The sequence below is a fragment of the Clavelina lepadiformis genome, chromosome 2, assembly GCF_947623445.1.
Source record: "Clavelina lepadiformis chromosome 2, kaClaLepa1.1, whole genome shotgun sequence".
NCBI lineage: Eukaryota > Metazoa > Chordata > Ascidiacea > Aplousobranchia > Clavelinidae > Clavelina > Clavelina lepadiformis.
The window spans coordinates 19,259,984-19,275,523 of NC_135241.1; the positions used below are offsets into that span (position 1 = coordinate 19,259,984).

At 35.9% G+C, this 15,540-nt stretch overlaps 1 protein-coding gene across 5 annotated transcripts; it reads left to right on the forward strand.

Annotated features, from left to right (window-relative positions):
- Positions 1-545: 545 nt before the first annotated feature.
- Positions 546-15,373, forward strand: LOC143446079 (uncharacterized). Of its 5 annotated transcripts, none has more exons than XM_076945557.1 (27): positions 546-748; positions 2,247-2,351; positions 2,617-2,835; positions 3,663-3,803; positions 3,937-4,019; positions 6,300-6,457; positions 6,555-6,717; positions 6,849-7,046; positions 7,125-7,316; positions 7,405-7,539; positions 7,760-7,850; positions 8,209-10,611; positions 10,723-10,789; positions 10,870-11,002; positions 11,148-11,310; positions 11,389-11,442; positions 11,607-11,714; positions 11,937-12,104; positions 12,227-12,415; positions 12,505-12,597; positions 12,671-12,723; positions 12,852-13,305; positions 13,398-13,601; positions 13,781-13,892; positions 14,032-14,202; positions 14,310-14,419; positions 14,629-15,373. In XM_076945557.1, the coding sequence occupies exons 1-26, from the start codon at positions 616-618 to the stop codon at positions 14,416-14,418; spliced, it is 6,099 nt and encodes a 2,032-aa protein (XP_076801672.1). In that variant the 5' UTR covers positions 546-615; the 3' UTR covers position 14,419; positions 14,629-15,373. The 5 variants fall into 5 exon arrangements, with proteins under 5 accessions (XP_076801672.1, XP_076801673.1, XP_076801670.1 ...); XM_076945558.1 differs by having other exon boundaries at positions 11,392-11,442; XM_076945555.1 differs by having other exon boundaries at positions 547-748; positions 11,601-11,714.
- Positions 15,374-15,540: the final 167 nt, after the last annotated feature.

The following is a 15,540-nucleotide window of genomic DNA, read 5'->3' on the forward strand; positions in this document are numbered from 1 at the left end:
TAACATGTTTGGGGAAACACCGTATATGCCGTTTGATGTTTCATTTGTCATGCTTTCGTATAAGATTAATGTTCAAGATGTAGGATATTAAACATATTTTTATTCTATCTTTATTTTGAACATCTGTTAGTAGCTTGAAAGTAGCAAGGTGAAAATATCCACTAAAACACAGCCGCATGACTTTGGTCAGGAAGGTCACGCCCCCAATACGCCTTACCCGCCGAATCAATGGAGCGTTAAATATTCCCGGGAGGCACAATTTCCAGCGTTTTCGATGCCAAGCCTTCGCCTTTTGCCAGACGAAATCTGCAGGGAAAGATGTGGCTTGGAGGTGTCTACGCACGGAAAGCAACGTGTTGCATTAATAGTAACGTTGTTGGCGTTAAGATGGTGACAGGCTACCAGGCAAGCTCTCGTGAAATTTGCCTGGCTGGTTGAGGCTAACGAACGATTGAACGACTGTGTTTTTCTCCAAGGGAAAGCCATAGTTTTAGTCAGGCAATACTTGCGTTCTGAATAATTATAACGTATTCATCAATGCGTTTTTAGTTGAGGTTTGGAAAGTTTTTTGCTTGTTAAGTTTAAAAATTTTCTTAAATAGTCTATAATTATGTGATGTGGGCAGGACACGGTGTGAATTTTTTAAGAATGGAGAGTTTGCCAGATAAATCTTTAGAGATCTTGGTAGTGGTTGGTGCAGTTGATGATGAAGACAATGTGAAATATGTGATAGCATCGATTAAAGCAGGTAAATATGACTTGTAGTAATATATTAGGTAATTTATTTAAAATAAATAATACTGTGTTTGATATGTTAGCAGTAGCTGCGTTAAAACAATAATATTAAATTGTTTTCTTAGTAAACCTGAAGAAGCAAGCTTGTGTTTGCAAAAGCTCATATAGAAATATCAAGAATAAAGTTAACCTTCAGAGTGCCAAACTATATCTTGTTTTTTATTTTATGAAATTGTTTTTCATGTGTCTTACAGTTTTTTTAAATCATCGTCATGCATTTGTTATTTTTTATCATTGCCTTACCAGACAAGCATTAGGGAAATCTAGATCAAACTGGCAAAGATTTCTTTCTGAGACAGGAGCTTCCCAAAGTAAAAGTGTTTCGACAAATTTTTGTAAAACAATTGAAGAAATTGTAAAGTTTATTTTTCCCAAAATTAGGTTTTTTTGGGGGTGTACATAGTTGAACCAAAAATAGCTATATTTTAATGCTTGTTAGTCTTCATTGGAAAGCGATCGGATGTCTTTATTAACAATCTTTGTCTTTGGCTGTTAACTTGCTTTTTGAATGAGACAAATTTTAGCACTAGGTTAGGTATCTTTTTTGACCTAGTATTTTTAACAGGATTCTTGCCATTCGTTTCCAAGGACAAAATATGATCTGTTGAAGGCATAGGTGACATTAGAGTACAACATATTGCCCATAAACAAAGTATTTGCAAATATCTATTAATTGCCTCAACCGATTTTTACTTGACAAGATGAAAATTTTTGTTGTGTGGTGAGGAATCCATAGCACCAATTTCCAGGAAGAAAAACAGTGTCCTTTTTTTTCAGGAAGAATAAGTTGTCGTGTTTTCTTTGATTGTTTTAAGAAAACAATTTGTGAATTAGCTTCCCCTTTGGAAAGCTACTGCCACAAAGAAAAGTTATATCCATTTTAATCTAGTGTTCTAGACTGTCAAGGTAAAACTTTTTCATTCAAACTTTTGGTTTAGAGCTATTCAGACAAGTAGGATAATGTATATAATTATCTAGTTGGGAAAATAAGATAAGTATTTCATGATTTCATTCAAAAAATAAGATTAGCAAAAAACCTGTCTGTTTACGTTTGAATATTATTGAACCTAAAAGCATGGCTAACTTCACATTGGTTCTTTACCATCCCCCAATATTTAGTCATTTTTATTGGCCTACTTTAGTTCGATAGCATAATAAAGAGCTGAATTTATAGTTATATACCATAGTTAAAGTAAGTTAATTTTGTGTCAAAGTAGTGAAACTATTACATAAGCCTGCTTTATTTAACATTATTTATGTTAAGTAGTTTTTTAAAAAATGCTACCTGACTTGATTTTATGCATTGCTTTCAATGCTCATACAAATCTGTGTTTTCCATTTACATAATTTGTTACCAGTGTCTGAAATTAGTTTCGATCTTCTATTTCCTGATATCAGTGCTCTATATCTCTTAAACACTAACTATAAATTGATAAATTGTTGTTTTCTAGGAATACAAGAGTGGGCTCAGCGACTTCAACTTGCATCGGTGGTTGATGGTGCTTTGTTAAAATTTGATGCCAAGTTTAGTGTCAGCACTAACTCAGAAGGCTTGGGTAAATTTTCTGTTAAGTTTTAAATTTGTTTCACCTTCATGCTTTGCATTGGAAAATTGGAGAATAGTATTTAACATTTTTATATGTTTCTGTTAAATAATGCACATGGATCCAGGGTGGCTAATATCTCATGTTTTTACCTCTTCAGCTAACAGAATTGTACTCAACAGATTAGACTATAAGCCTAACTTAGTTGTAGACTATATTTCCATTGTCTATTCCACTTTTACCTCTCCTTTTTCCTTTCATTTTTAACATAATTCAGCTCCAACATCAACATTAAGTTGGGAAGAGGATGAGACTGAAATTCGGGTCATTGTCAGTCCCACCTGCTTTGATGTCAATCGTGAAATTGCCAGGTTACTTATCCGCCCATCCAGCCATAGACTTGTGGTTTATGGAGGACATTCTATTGATGGTCGTGCAAACTGGTATTTTCAAGATGGGGTATTTGAAAGAGACGATCTTGAGTATGTTTTGACAGGTAAGTGTTCATCGAAAAGTGAACAGGTTTTCTTAACTTTTGCATTGAGAAAACACAGTCGTTTTCTGTTAAATAAATGTTGCTTTGGATGTTGGAATTTTGACATATGATATTTTAAGTTTAGTTGAAATGCTCATATTAAAATGCTTTCCATGTATGGAAGAGTGGTGTTGCAGTCATATATTTTTGGATTTCGTATTTCTGCCAATACTATATTTGTATCCTGGCATAGAAATATACAGTTACAACAACATACACATTTTTTGTCCTAGTTCCTGTTTTTTATCATTGAAACTGCAGAAACCATGGACATTTACTCAGTGGCATAGGTATAGGACACACATAAAACAGCTTGGAAACTTATTAAATATTTAACATGTTTTAAACATTAGAAGCCTTGCTACGTCTAACAGAACCTTTCCTACGTGACCAAGAAGTCTGTGTATTGATTTTGTCTGCACTTTAGAGAGTACAGATATAGCTTAAGATGATAGGATTTTGAAGCAGAAGCAGAGAACACTGCTGTTCTTCGTTCTCTTAAATGTATAAATAAATTAGTTTATTTATTGATTAAAATTCACTGAAGTAACTCTGAAGATACCTTGTAGTTTCGTAGTAAATCTGCTTAGATTTTTCAATAAAATTGTTTATTGATTTGTAGAATTTTTTCTACAGACAACAGTGAATACTGGTAGTGTAACCTTATTCACTTTTTTCCAAATTAGTTCTTATGCATAGCCTTTGTCTCTGTCTATTTGTCATTGAACACATTTCAAAATATCCTGTATTATGTATGTGTAATTAATACTTTACTACTTCTGTTGAAGATCGAAAGTTAACAAGTGCTCTTCAAACTACTAATACTCACGCATCATTGACCATAAGTTGTCTTCAAGCTGATCAGTGGAAACTGAAACACGAAAACCCTTTAATTGACATAACCTTCCTTGATCCTTTCAAGGCAGCCGGTATGGAGTAGTATGATGTGATACTTAGATTAAAGTTTGTTGTTAATTATTGGGTTTAGTTTGTATTGGAATTAGATAGCATTTGATTTTATTACAATTACGGGCGTATTTCATATTCATATCTATTTTGCAGAAGAAAAGAAAGAAAAACGAAGTCCAGTCAGCAAAGGAATGAGCAAGTTTGTGGAAAGTCTTGAAGATGCACTTAGCGAACAGGTATGTATGCCATAGTTTAGTAGTAGCTGTATTCCACAAACAGAAATTAAATGTATATAATGTATTTAAATTTAAAGAAGGGCCAACTAAGGTCATATTTATTATACTTTAAGCTGTAAACTAAACAAGTGCCTAGAAAACAAAACAAAGTTGAAAATGGTCCTATTCCAGCCATTCACACAAGACGTGTGTTTAAAGCCCTTTAGGCCTTCTTTGATCAACATCAATCATGTGATTGTATTATAAGCTCCCAAGGGTTTTGGATATGGCTACACCACAACTTGAGTGCTCTTGTATTTTAAAATACTTAAAACTGTTCATATGTTGCCTAATTCCATGAGTTTAAGACAGTGATGTAGCGTTTAACTGTTTCAACTTTTGAAACAATCCAGATAACCTTGTAGGTACTCAATGTACAAAGTTCCTTCTGGTTTGCATTTTTGTAGAGGTCTGTAAAAATCCCTTTCGTTAAAATGCAAACAGTAAGTGTTGTGGTTATTCACACCTGTTTATATATATGTTTGTTGTATTAAATTGGTTAAAGTGTAGTCATTTTAATTCTCTTCTGACCATCTTCTTCAAAATTAATATATTATATTTCATTTCTGCCTGATGACGTGTTTCATCTTTTATTGCTCACATTTAACAGCAAGCACTTAGTGATGCCAACATAACTTCATGTCTTAACTGTATTGATCTTTATGTTCTGCATGCATTTCAGCTCAGGCCATAATAGACGGCTTGCTATGGCCTAAGTATAGCCGTGAGCAATTTAACAATTCCCATAAATTTATAGTTTGAGAACCTTTAATTGTAACTTAGGTTTATTTAGACTAGATTATTGAGAATTCTGGACTTATTTGGAATTATATGTGTTCACGCTGCAAGTGTTTTTCCATGATATGTAGCTTGTAGCCTATTCCAAATTGTCCTGAAATTTAAACTACGCCCATAATGAACTGTGATTCCGGTGCCTGTGTATGACTGTACCAACACAAACACATGTTAATAGTCTTGATATGAAAGTTGTTTGATTTCATAATTGTTTTGCAATTCATGTTGTTCCTTACCTGATGTCATGGTGTTTGAAGTAAAACTTTGCTGATCTTCGGTGTTTCGTAGAAAATATTTGGGACAACAGGGGTTTTATGCGGGTGGCCTGGTTATTTATGCTATTATCAACATTGGATCATTACTTATCTTAGCAGATTAACCTATTTCTGAGTCTTTTTGAAAGAAAAAGAAAGCAATGCTTGCAAAGAACTCCCATGGGAAATTTGCCTTCTAAGCGTAAAGTTAGTTTAGGATTCCTTTTGCAGAGAAACAGCTGTTTACTTACATTTCTCTTAGACAGTTTCAGATGAAAACAATTGTTTAACTGTTTTGTCATTACCATTACAAGCGATTGTATAACATTCATTTCATGCAGAAATGCTTCATTTATATTTAATGTAAAGGTATTTTTTCTCATTCTTCAGATGATGTGGCGCCACCGGTTGTTATGTGTGATCAATATTTAATGGATAAGTTAAAAAACGTTTTTTTCCTATTTAATATTTCTCACTTCCTCGATAATTTTTAATTTCAATTTATGGAGCAATCAAAATAATGGGAAGCATTATTGTTGGAATATCTTAGCTTTCTTGCTGGATTTGATTGAGGAGTAAATTAATGAGGAAGTGTGCAGTTACTACTTTAATTGCACCAGTTCCTTCCTGTGATTGAAATTGTGCTTATCTAATTCCCCAAGGTAAAAATTGCCAATTTCTATTGTCTGAATGGATGGAAAATTTTGCCACATTAACTAAGATCACTCCCTTATGAATTGCCATGTAGTTTAACAAGATCAGATATTTTTTTTGTTTGAAATGCTATTCAGTGAAGGGTTTTTGATTATGCCAAGGGAAAAGGAAGGCCATGATATGGTTCTAGATGTAAAGATGTTTTGTCATGCCAAACTGACAACTATGCATTGGTTACCTCAGCTTCCTTGTCAAACTGAACACTTCATTTAAATATTATTTACTGCGGAGTCTACTAGCCAAGGGCATCTTTTGCATTACTCATATTCAATGTACTGGTGTTAATCATTACACCACATACAACTGCAGTGCTTATAAAACCATTGTGTTAATTCGGTCCTGAAGCAATGTTAATTGTATATGCTTCTGGAAATCACTTAAACAATGTCTTGATTTTGTCAATGATTAAATATTTCCATTCTTTACGATTTAGCTGTTCTTGTTTATATACACAGTATTTCTTTTGAACTCTTTTTAGGTTCAGGGAATTTTCAGTCAATTGGAACCTCCATCACAGGAAGGCTTTTTAAAAATCCGCAACCCATGCTTATATGTTTTTCCATCTGGCAATGGAGATTCAGCTTATTTTACTGTGAATGGATTTAGTATTTTAATAAATGGTGGCGCTTTATCAAGGTATAAATGGAATTTAAGTATTTTAACCTACCGTTCTTCACGTTGTTCTATTTTTTATGCATGAGGTTTTTATCAATATATGCCCTTTGTTGTTTAGACCCGGATTTTGGAGAATTGTGCGCCATCAAGAGAGTGTAGATTGTATAATTGCCACCCATCTTGGCAGTGACTCACTGACTGGTATTAACAGCTTCTTTTTAAGGAAAGTGCAGGAAAAACAGTTGAAGCTTCCCATGGATAACACCACTGAAGAATATAAGGTTTGGATTCTTGTGTGTTTATGCCGTTTGTTGCTTTAAAACCGTGAATTGTCCACCGCCTAAGACATGCGAGCCTAGTAAGCAATAACACGTCACATTTTTAGAAGGAACTTACGTGTTTTTGTTTTCAGCAAATATCCCGTTCTCTCATATCACCAGATGTGGGCTGCTGTTTTATGAACGCTCCGTTAGAATTTGCTGAAATTGCCTACCGCAAGGGGAGCACCTCCATGGTGGATGAAGATGTAAATGGGCAAAACTTCACCTTGCAGCAGCAACTTGATCTGAAGACTGTAGACCTTGTAAAGGATACATTGAGATTATCTAAGGTATGGTGCTTCACCAGCTGTTAATTCTAGACTTCTTTTAAATTGCCTTGTTAAGCACATGCACATTTACTTTTGCAGGCACTCAATCTTGAACTTAGTCCTCTCACACGCAACCCAGATCCTGTGCCAATTACGCTTTTTTCAAAATATGGTGTTGGAAAATTGGAATTGTATGTAATCAGCCCTGATGAAAATAGCAAGGAGCTTGCATACGTTCGAGAAAAATGGGGTTGCGATGACAAAAGCTGTAATCAAAAGGGCAAAACTGGGGTGTTTATTTGATATTTATTTTTTGCACTATCCAGCTTTATGTTTGCCTTCCAGGGGTTTTAATTCTTTTTCAAATTTATTCATTTAGGTTACACTTCCTTCAGGCGAAGAAGGCAAGGCGTTACTATCTGATCTTGCGTCCATTTGCTGTCTTTTAGTATGGCGCCCTGCATCACCTAGTGGGAAAATTGTTCGTGTGCTGTTTCCAGGCAACACATCTCAAGTATGCAGTAATATCTGTTCTTGTTTTTTTATGTATTCAGAACGTATTAGCATAGGATTTTTATTCTAACTTCATTACTCGATTACATAGGACTTACAAGTTTGTTGTGGCACACTAGACTACTTAGTTCAAAAAGGTCTACACCAAATTTTCCTAATTTAGATAAATGCTGCCAGTATCCAGCTAATTTAAATGGGTCTAATGTAGACATGTGTTGTAGGACAAAATATTTGAAGGTTTGGAGAAAATAAAGAACAAGGAATTTTTGTCCTTGCCATGTCCAACTGAGGCCATCTTGAAAGCAAGACATGGTAAGCTGATGGTGGTTTGTTTATTCCCAATGGGTGGTTCCATAAGGATTGGTTGCATAAGGTTCTGAAACTTACATAAGGTTTAGACCACACATTTCAGACAAAGGATTTGCTGTATAGTCCTTCTTTGTTTTAAAAAATGAGAAGTAGGCATTTTCACATTACTGGTAACCAACTTGTTTGTAAACATGGCAAAAATAAACATTGCTAAGCAATCTAGGGTGCTGTGCAATTTTTTTTACTAAAAAATGGTTCGGAATCACTGGGTTAGAGCTTTAGAGGTACAAAAAAATACATTTAAATTTGTTAAATTTTTGGTGTTGCATTGAAAAATAGTATTTGTATTTTTTGTGCGAAGTGAATCGGTCTAAAACTGCCAAGCCAACAACATCTAGATATGGATCAACTGAACTTTCCAAATCATCTCACACTTCAACAGCAAGGATGGGTTCTTCAGCAACTAATCATGCTGTGAGAGCATCCAAATCTGATATTTCCAGGAAGGCCATAACCACTAGAAAACAAAATGTAAAAGGAGAACCATTAAAAAGGCCAGAGTCAGCCAAGGCACCAGATTCAGCTCGCTCGAAAAGGGATGGTAACGAACTTGTGAAGCCAGCTGATAAACGACCTAAAGCCGACAAACCTGAACGCCCAGCTGCATCCAGCAGTAGTGCAGCCTCCACAAGCAAGACAAAACCTTCTGCAATTAAATCCAAAACGGGGCCTGTTCAAGCCAAAGCTGAAGCTAGAGTAAAAGCAAAGCAAACTACTGCAAAGACTGTAGTGACCAAATCAACCACTGCTGTAGGAAGTCCATCCAAGTCCGACAGCAAAACTGCTAAGCCAAGCTCATCAAAAGTCCAGCCATCTAACAACAAAAAGCTGGCCTCTGCAATCAGTGACAAACAAAAGAAAACATCTCCTGCCAAACCAAAGAGCCCTACTGCAAAGAAGTCAATGTCACAACCAAAAGAAAGTTCTAAAGCACCACAGAAGATTCCACTTACTCCTCCAGAAGACCTTACCGATGCTTTTGCAAAGCTTTCGCCTGAAGTAAAGTCAGCTGGTGATAAACCGATTGATATTAAGTTGACAAAGCGCCCAACACCTGAAGGTCAAAGTGTTGGCCATTTTGATGAATCTGCTATTAAGTCTAGTGAGGTTGCTGATACGCCAAAAGAAGTTTCTGTAAAATCTGATCTTTGCACCAAGACTGAAGATTTAACTCTGCAAGATGAGAAGTTGGTTGAGAAAGTTGATTCGGAATACTTGACTGTTGATACTTCAACTGACAAAACAGATGAAAACGCAATAGGCGACACATCCTTGGTTGGTCTTTCCAGAAAAGCTGAATTGAAACAAGATGTATTGTCACAGGAATCAGTGGAGATTGATACTTTGCATGCTAGTGCTGTTACGAAGGATAGCCATGTCTTCCAGAAAAATGTTGAAAATCCTAGGTCTTTGGAAAATTTAATCCCAAGTGGTACAGATACTACACAAGAAATAAAGGAAATTCAATTTTCAGGTGAACTGCAGCCTGAAGCTCCAGTTGCATCTCACATAATGGATGATCTGAACAGTCTAAAATCAGGAAAAGGAGTTGTGCTTCAGGAACAAGGCGAGCTGCATGATAAAATGCCGAAAGATGAAAAAGAATTGAATCAAGACAGCGAACCAGATGCAGAAAGCCAAGTTAAGATAGATATGCCTGACTTTCAGAATGGGGATACTCCCTATTTCCCAGTAGACAAAAACGAGATTGAAGAAACGCAGAAACCAGATGCTGATAAGTATTGCACTGGTGATGACATCAGACAAGCAGATGATTTTCAAAATGGTGATATTCCTTATTGTCCCGTGCCAAAAGTACAAGAAGCAGATGATGCAAAGTTGGATGCTGGTTTGCAGTCCTTGAAAGAGAATCAAGTTCAGCAAAATATGGAGTTTGAACAAAAAGAGACCGAGCCCATGAGGGAGTATTACCCCGGAGATGATCTTGCTGAAGATGAAGAACCAGAGTTTCAGAATGGGGATATTCCTTACTTTCCTACTGTTGAGGATAGTCTTGGAGATAAATATGAAGCTGAATCAGATGGAAAAGACTCTACTGATGCACCTCTTCCTGAGGATCGAGGACAATCAGTCTTTCAAACTGGAGATACACCATATATTCCAGAAGATCAAAAAGATCACCAGCAGCAGGAGGCAAAACCAAGTGTAGAGTTAAATGAGTTCCAGGATGAAGAGAAAGAATTGGAAGAAAACAAGATTAATACAGATGATACCAACCAGCAAGATTCAGGTTCTCCAAAGTCAGAGAGCAAGCACGAAACAAATGATGACTCTCAAGCTGCTTTGAATGAGGACATCCCAATTCCTGACGCATCTCCACAGCAATCACAAAATGTTGAGGTTGTAGAACAACCCCAAGCTGAGGAAGATGGTATAGAGCTTGTTAGAGAAGACCCTGAACCATCCATCCAACCAGCAATGCTAGATAGTATGACACCAGTGAAGGATGAAGCCCTGTTGACAACTGATCTGTGTGAAGAAATGTCAAAAATTGTTGACGTGTCTCCTCTCTCTTCTGATCCTTACTACGAAGGACCTGACAAAGAAGATAACTCTGTCAAAGTTGAAGTGGAAACCTCTGACAGAGACTGGCTTGGAACCCCTCAATCTTCGGAGCCGCAATCAATGATAACAGACACAACACCGACATCTGATTTGCAAAGTGAAGATTTACAAATACCAGGTATTTTATAAAAAATGCTATAGTGAAGTAAAAATATTTGTGTATCTTACGAAACAATTTTATGCTAGTTTTTATTAAGTCAATAAGTTACAAAATTGGACACGTTTGCAGATCAGACATCTGTAGACCAGCAAAATACTTACCATGACATTACTGGTGCAAAGCAAAATAAGATGAGGTATTTTTACACAATGTTTGTAATAAGCTACTGTACTCAACAAAAACCTGATAACCTGATTTGTGTTTGCAAATTTATAGTGTCACCCCTCTGTCCTCTGTACCATCAACTCCTCCTGGTACTGAAGAAGCTCAGAAGCAAGATGAAGCGCAGCCTCAACTTTACAATCATGTCGATCAAGATGAAGAAGAGAGAGCTGCATCACTGGAGAAGGTATTGCTTTTCTGAATCATAAATCTGCATCTTTGACTTCAGATAATATGTTCATCATTTGTTTTTTAAAAAGACTTTTGTGAAGTATTCTAAATCAAATTGTTGTAGCGTGTGTTATTTTTCTATTTTCTTCTAAAACAATTAGGATGAAACATCCCTGGTTGACTTGGCGTTTACCTACAGCACAACTTCCACTACATCTAAGATCGGTTTGATGGAATCACCATACAGTACTGAAGTAGATTCCATATATAACATCCCCAGTATGGGTGGAAGTGGAAGTGCCGCTCTCACAACTGGCACTGCAGGTGAGATTTTAAAAACTGAATTGTGGATAGATTTTGAACTGAACAGCGTTATTGATTTCTTGCGCAACATGCTTTTAAAAGGTGATGCTTCCAGAGTTCGAGAGTTTTCGGTAGCAGACACAGCAGAGCAAGGTAAATGGATTTACTAATGCTTTCTATGATATTTATGTAATGTATCTATGTAATGTAATGTAATGTTTTTATGGATGTACTTTGTATGATATGAAACACTTGCTTATAATGCTTCATATTGCCCCAAGTACATTTATTCATTTATGCATTGCTCACAGAACTAGATGAATCATCAGAAGCAAAACGTGAAATTGACTCAGCACAGCTTTCCAGCGGCGTCTTCGACAGTAATGGCAACCAGACTATTTCCATCTGGTCGTCTCGAATTGAAGGTTGGAAACTTTTGCTCTTTGAAACAACAGTTGGTATCTTGTAAATTATTAATGTGCTTTGACACACTGTGGAGATACTTTCCTTACTGTTTTTGGTCTTATCAGCCCGTGTGTCTGTAAACCTTGCTTCGTACACAATGATTTTTGCTGATATTTATTGGCAATTTCACCATAAAATACACGATTGATAAAATAGATTACTTAATCATTGTACTCTTTTAGGGTTGGAAGGCCAACAGAGAAGTGCCATGCCAGTACTAGCATGGTCTGATGGAAACCAAGCTCAGAGTTTGGAAGAAGATTATTTTGGTAAATTTGGACAACAAGGTGGCAACAAGGATGTTGAAACTACAGATCAATCTGCTTTGCAATGTCAAGAACCAGTACAAGGTGGTTTGCAAATATTTTAATTTGAAGTTTTGTATGATTTATGTTTTTTAACGTTTATGTGTCTGTACTGCTTCTGTTATATTTTTGCACCAGTGGTGTTGACCAACCTGCATTTTGCTTAGATCGTGAATGTGAACAAATTCATGGCTTAACTGTCGAGCAAAGTGCTGAAGTAGAAATCGACAAGCCCACAAGTGTTGAAGAAAAACCAGCAAAAAGATTTGACAGCGGCTGGCGATTTGGTATTTCTTCTGCTATGACAGAACTTGAACATGACTTGGGCCACTTACATGCTGAGAAAAATAGCACAAGTTAGATTGCCTGAGGAGTATCTATTCCTATCATAGCTAAAAAATTATGTGATAACATTTTGCCTTTCAATCGTTATACACTTCTTTAGGTGAAGAAGAAGAGAGCTATACTTATGAAGTGTCAAGCGACCAAAGAGCAGCCATGCTACAAATCTCTGATGATATGTACAACTTGCATTTAGGTAAAGTTTTGTGTGTTGTTTACATCAAGTGCTATTACCTGGTAGCTACTAATTTCCTAATTTTCAAATGCAGGAGCAAACCAACAACAACAACAACAAGTGAACAAACCACTACAAGAACAGCAGGTAAGCTTAATTCAAAAATATGGGTTGATTGTAATAAACAAACCTTGGAAAGGTTAAACGTCAGTGAATTTATATATGAATTTCTCTTACATAGTAATTGACGTATTAATAAATTGTCTTCTTGTCAGTTCGAGCTCACACCATCTGAGGAATCAGAGCTGACGCTTTCCGAACCTCCTCCTCAGCATATAAGTGGATCAGAGCTGCCTGATGCAGCTGAAATTAAGGATGTTAATCCAGATTCATTCCAATTGGAGTTTGAAGATTCTGCCAACTCTTCGAAGGATTTTGATGGCCAGCACCAATCAGGTCTTTTGGGTGACAGTCCAACCGATATCTTTTCTAAGCATGTACGTGGCGGCCAAAAAAAAGATGACAACGATTTTCAACCTCATGAAATAGTAGAAGGATTAGGAAGTTACCAAGTTGAAAGTCAGCTTCCCAGCGGTTTCTTTGAGCAAGGTCAAGCATTGACACAAGATCAGACATATGCTGGAAGTGACCAACTCTTTAACTATCCTGCTGCGACTGCTCAAGGGGAACAACAACATGGAAGAAATATATGGGAAGCAGAACCAACAGGTGACTCTTCTCTGTACTTTCTGTGTGCAATTGATGTTCTACAAAACAATGTACATAGAGTGTAACTCTGTCCTACAATGATATTTGTATAGAGTTTGCTTCCCTGCAACCAGACCAGCCTTCTGCTTCGACTCATACTTTTGCCAGCAACAACCCTTTTGCAGCTGAGTTCTTACCCACTCAAAATAACAACAATAACCATGATGAAGATTTTGTGTCCATTCGTAAATCTGATCCTATGGCACAAGACAGACCTACTTCTAGCAAGACCAAAAAGCAGACTACTTCCATGAAAGGTTACAAAAACATTCTTCAATTATAAAGTTAGTTGAAATCTAATTTAAATAATCAGCCATATTACACTTTACAGAGGAGCCAAGATCTTGTCAACAGCTATTTCTCATGATTAGTTGTTTGACAGGACCACTTTCACCTTAATTCGTTTTCATACATTTACAATGTTTTCATCAAACAGGGAAGAAAGACAAAGTTGAACATCCTGCGTTTTATGTTGATCTGGCATACATTCCTCATCATGTAAATAAGAATCATTGCGGCATCGAGTTTTTTAAGAGAATTCGATCCAAGTAAGTTAATGTTTGGCATAACGCTGTTTCAGTTATAAGCTGTAAAGCTATATGATTAAAATAACTTTCTATGATAACATCGTTAATAAACTAGTTGTAGCCATTAGTGAAATAGAATATATTTTAAATTTTTTTATAGGTATTACGTCATCAGTGGATTTGATGCAAGAAACGACGAACCAAATGAACAGACCTTAGTGTACTTGTTGGAGGCAAAGAAAACCTGGGGAAAACCCAGTGAAGCGCCAGGGCAAGATGACGGGAATGTCACTGTGATCCCAACACACAACTCGAGTGCTCTAAGCAATTGGTTAGCATGTCATCTCTTCTTAAATTTAATGTATATCTCATTTTAATCTAATAATTTGTTTGTGAATGGCACGCTGTTATCTGTTTATCTTGTCTAATTTTATTTAGGTACCAGAAATACAAAGAATTGACAGCTGAAAATATTCACTTGGTGGCAAGTGGTAGCAAAGTTCTTATGCATAATGAAACGGTTGAAGCATGCAAGATTGAGTTTTGAGGTAAAAACTTTCTGTTTTGGTTGGATAGAAATGCTAATTCTACTTTTAGAATGTATATTCACATTCTAAAACACTTGTAAGTTTTGGTTGACTGTAACATTTATGTGAATGTTTTCAAATATTTTCCCCAGAGTTTTACAGTATTTCCAAAAGGATATTTGAAATTACTTGAATTATTATTAATCAATATACATTTTTTTTAATTATAGAAGCTGCAAAACCAGCCTGAATGATATTTGAGTAAAACTCCGTTATCAATTAATTTCCTATTAATGCGTAGGTTACTTCGTTTGTTGTAAATGATTTGTTGCAAATGAACAAGTTGGAAGCTTATGGTATTTTGGTTATTTTTGATTAGTGTTATCATCATCACACAGTGTTTTTGTATTTTTGTTTCCACATGTTTTGTTACTGGCATTTTTACCTTTTTGGTATATATTTTCGATGAGTTCTTCGCATTACTCTTTCCTGTTTCTGTTGTCTAAAGTGATTTTGTTAAAGGTGGTACTTCATGTCGTGAATACTTTTCAAGGTATATTAGTCCAGTGTACCCTGCATAGAGTGTTAGTGTTTTAATCGTGCCATATTAGTTTTGTTTTTGCAGTATCTCGAGACATTAGCTGTCATATTGGTAAGTTTACCTTGTGCAAAAATGCAGTCATAGAGTTTTGCATGATTGTGAGTATTTAGTAGTTGTTCCCAAACAAAGTCTATGCCGCTCGCTTGCCCTCCAGTTGTAAATAGTACAGCATTTCTCTAAAGATAAAGTATGGGATTTAAATGACCACAAGAATAACAGTTCCTGTATTAAAATGAAATATCATGAGTTTATCGTACTGCACAAGTTGCAAATTAGTAGTGTTACGGGGGAGTTTTTGAAATCAACAAAATCTTGCTCTCTATCGTACTTATGTTACACTGTTTGAATGTCAATAAAAATTAGTATGCATGAAATCAGTTCAGTTTTTTGTGGAGCAGTGCTAACTAGCTTTTAAACGTTTGGTTATTACACAACTTTGTGAAAAGTGAGATTATTATTTCACATTGTAGACGGAACAGTACTTTTACTTAAACTATTTAGCAAAAGAGATTATTAATCAATGAGTAGTTATCCGAAATTT

Bases quoted from the DNA above. Each gene is read 5' to 3' on its own strand.
- LOC143446079 (XM_076945555.1), top strand. From the start codon at position 616: ATGTGGGCAGGACACGGTGTGAATTTTTTAAGAATGGAGAGTTTGCCA. The intron at 749-2,246 runs GTAAATATGACT...GTTGTTTTCTAG, and splicing joins GATAGCATCGATTAAAGCAG to GAATACAAGAGTGGGCTCAG. The intron at 13,602-13,780 runs GTTACAAAAACA...TTCATCAAACAG, and splicing joins GCAGACTACTTCCATGAAAG to GGAAGAAAGACAAAGTTGAA.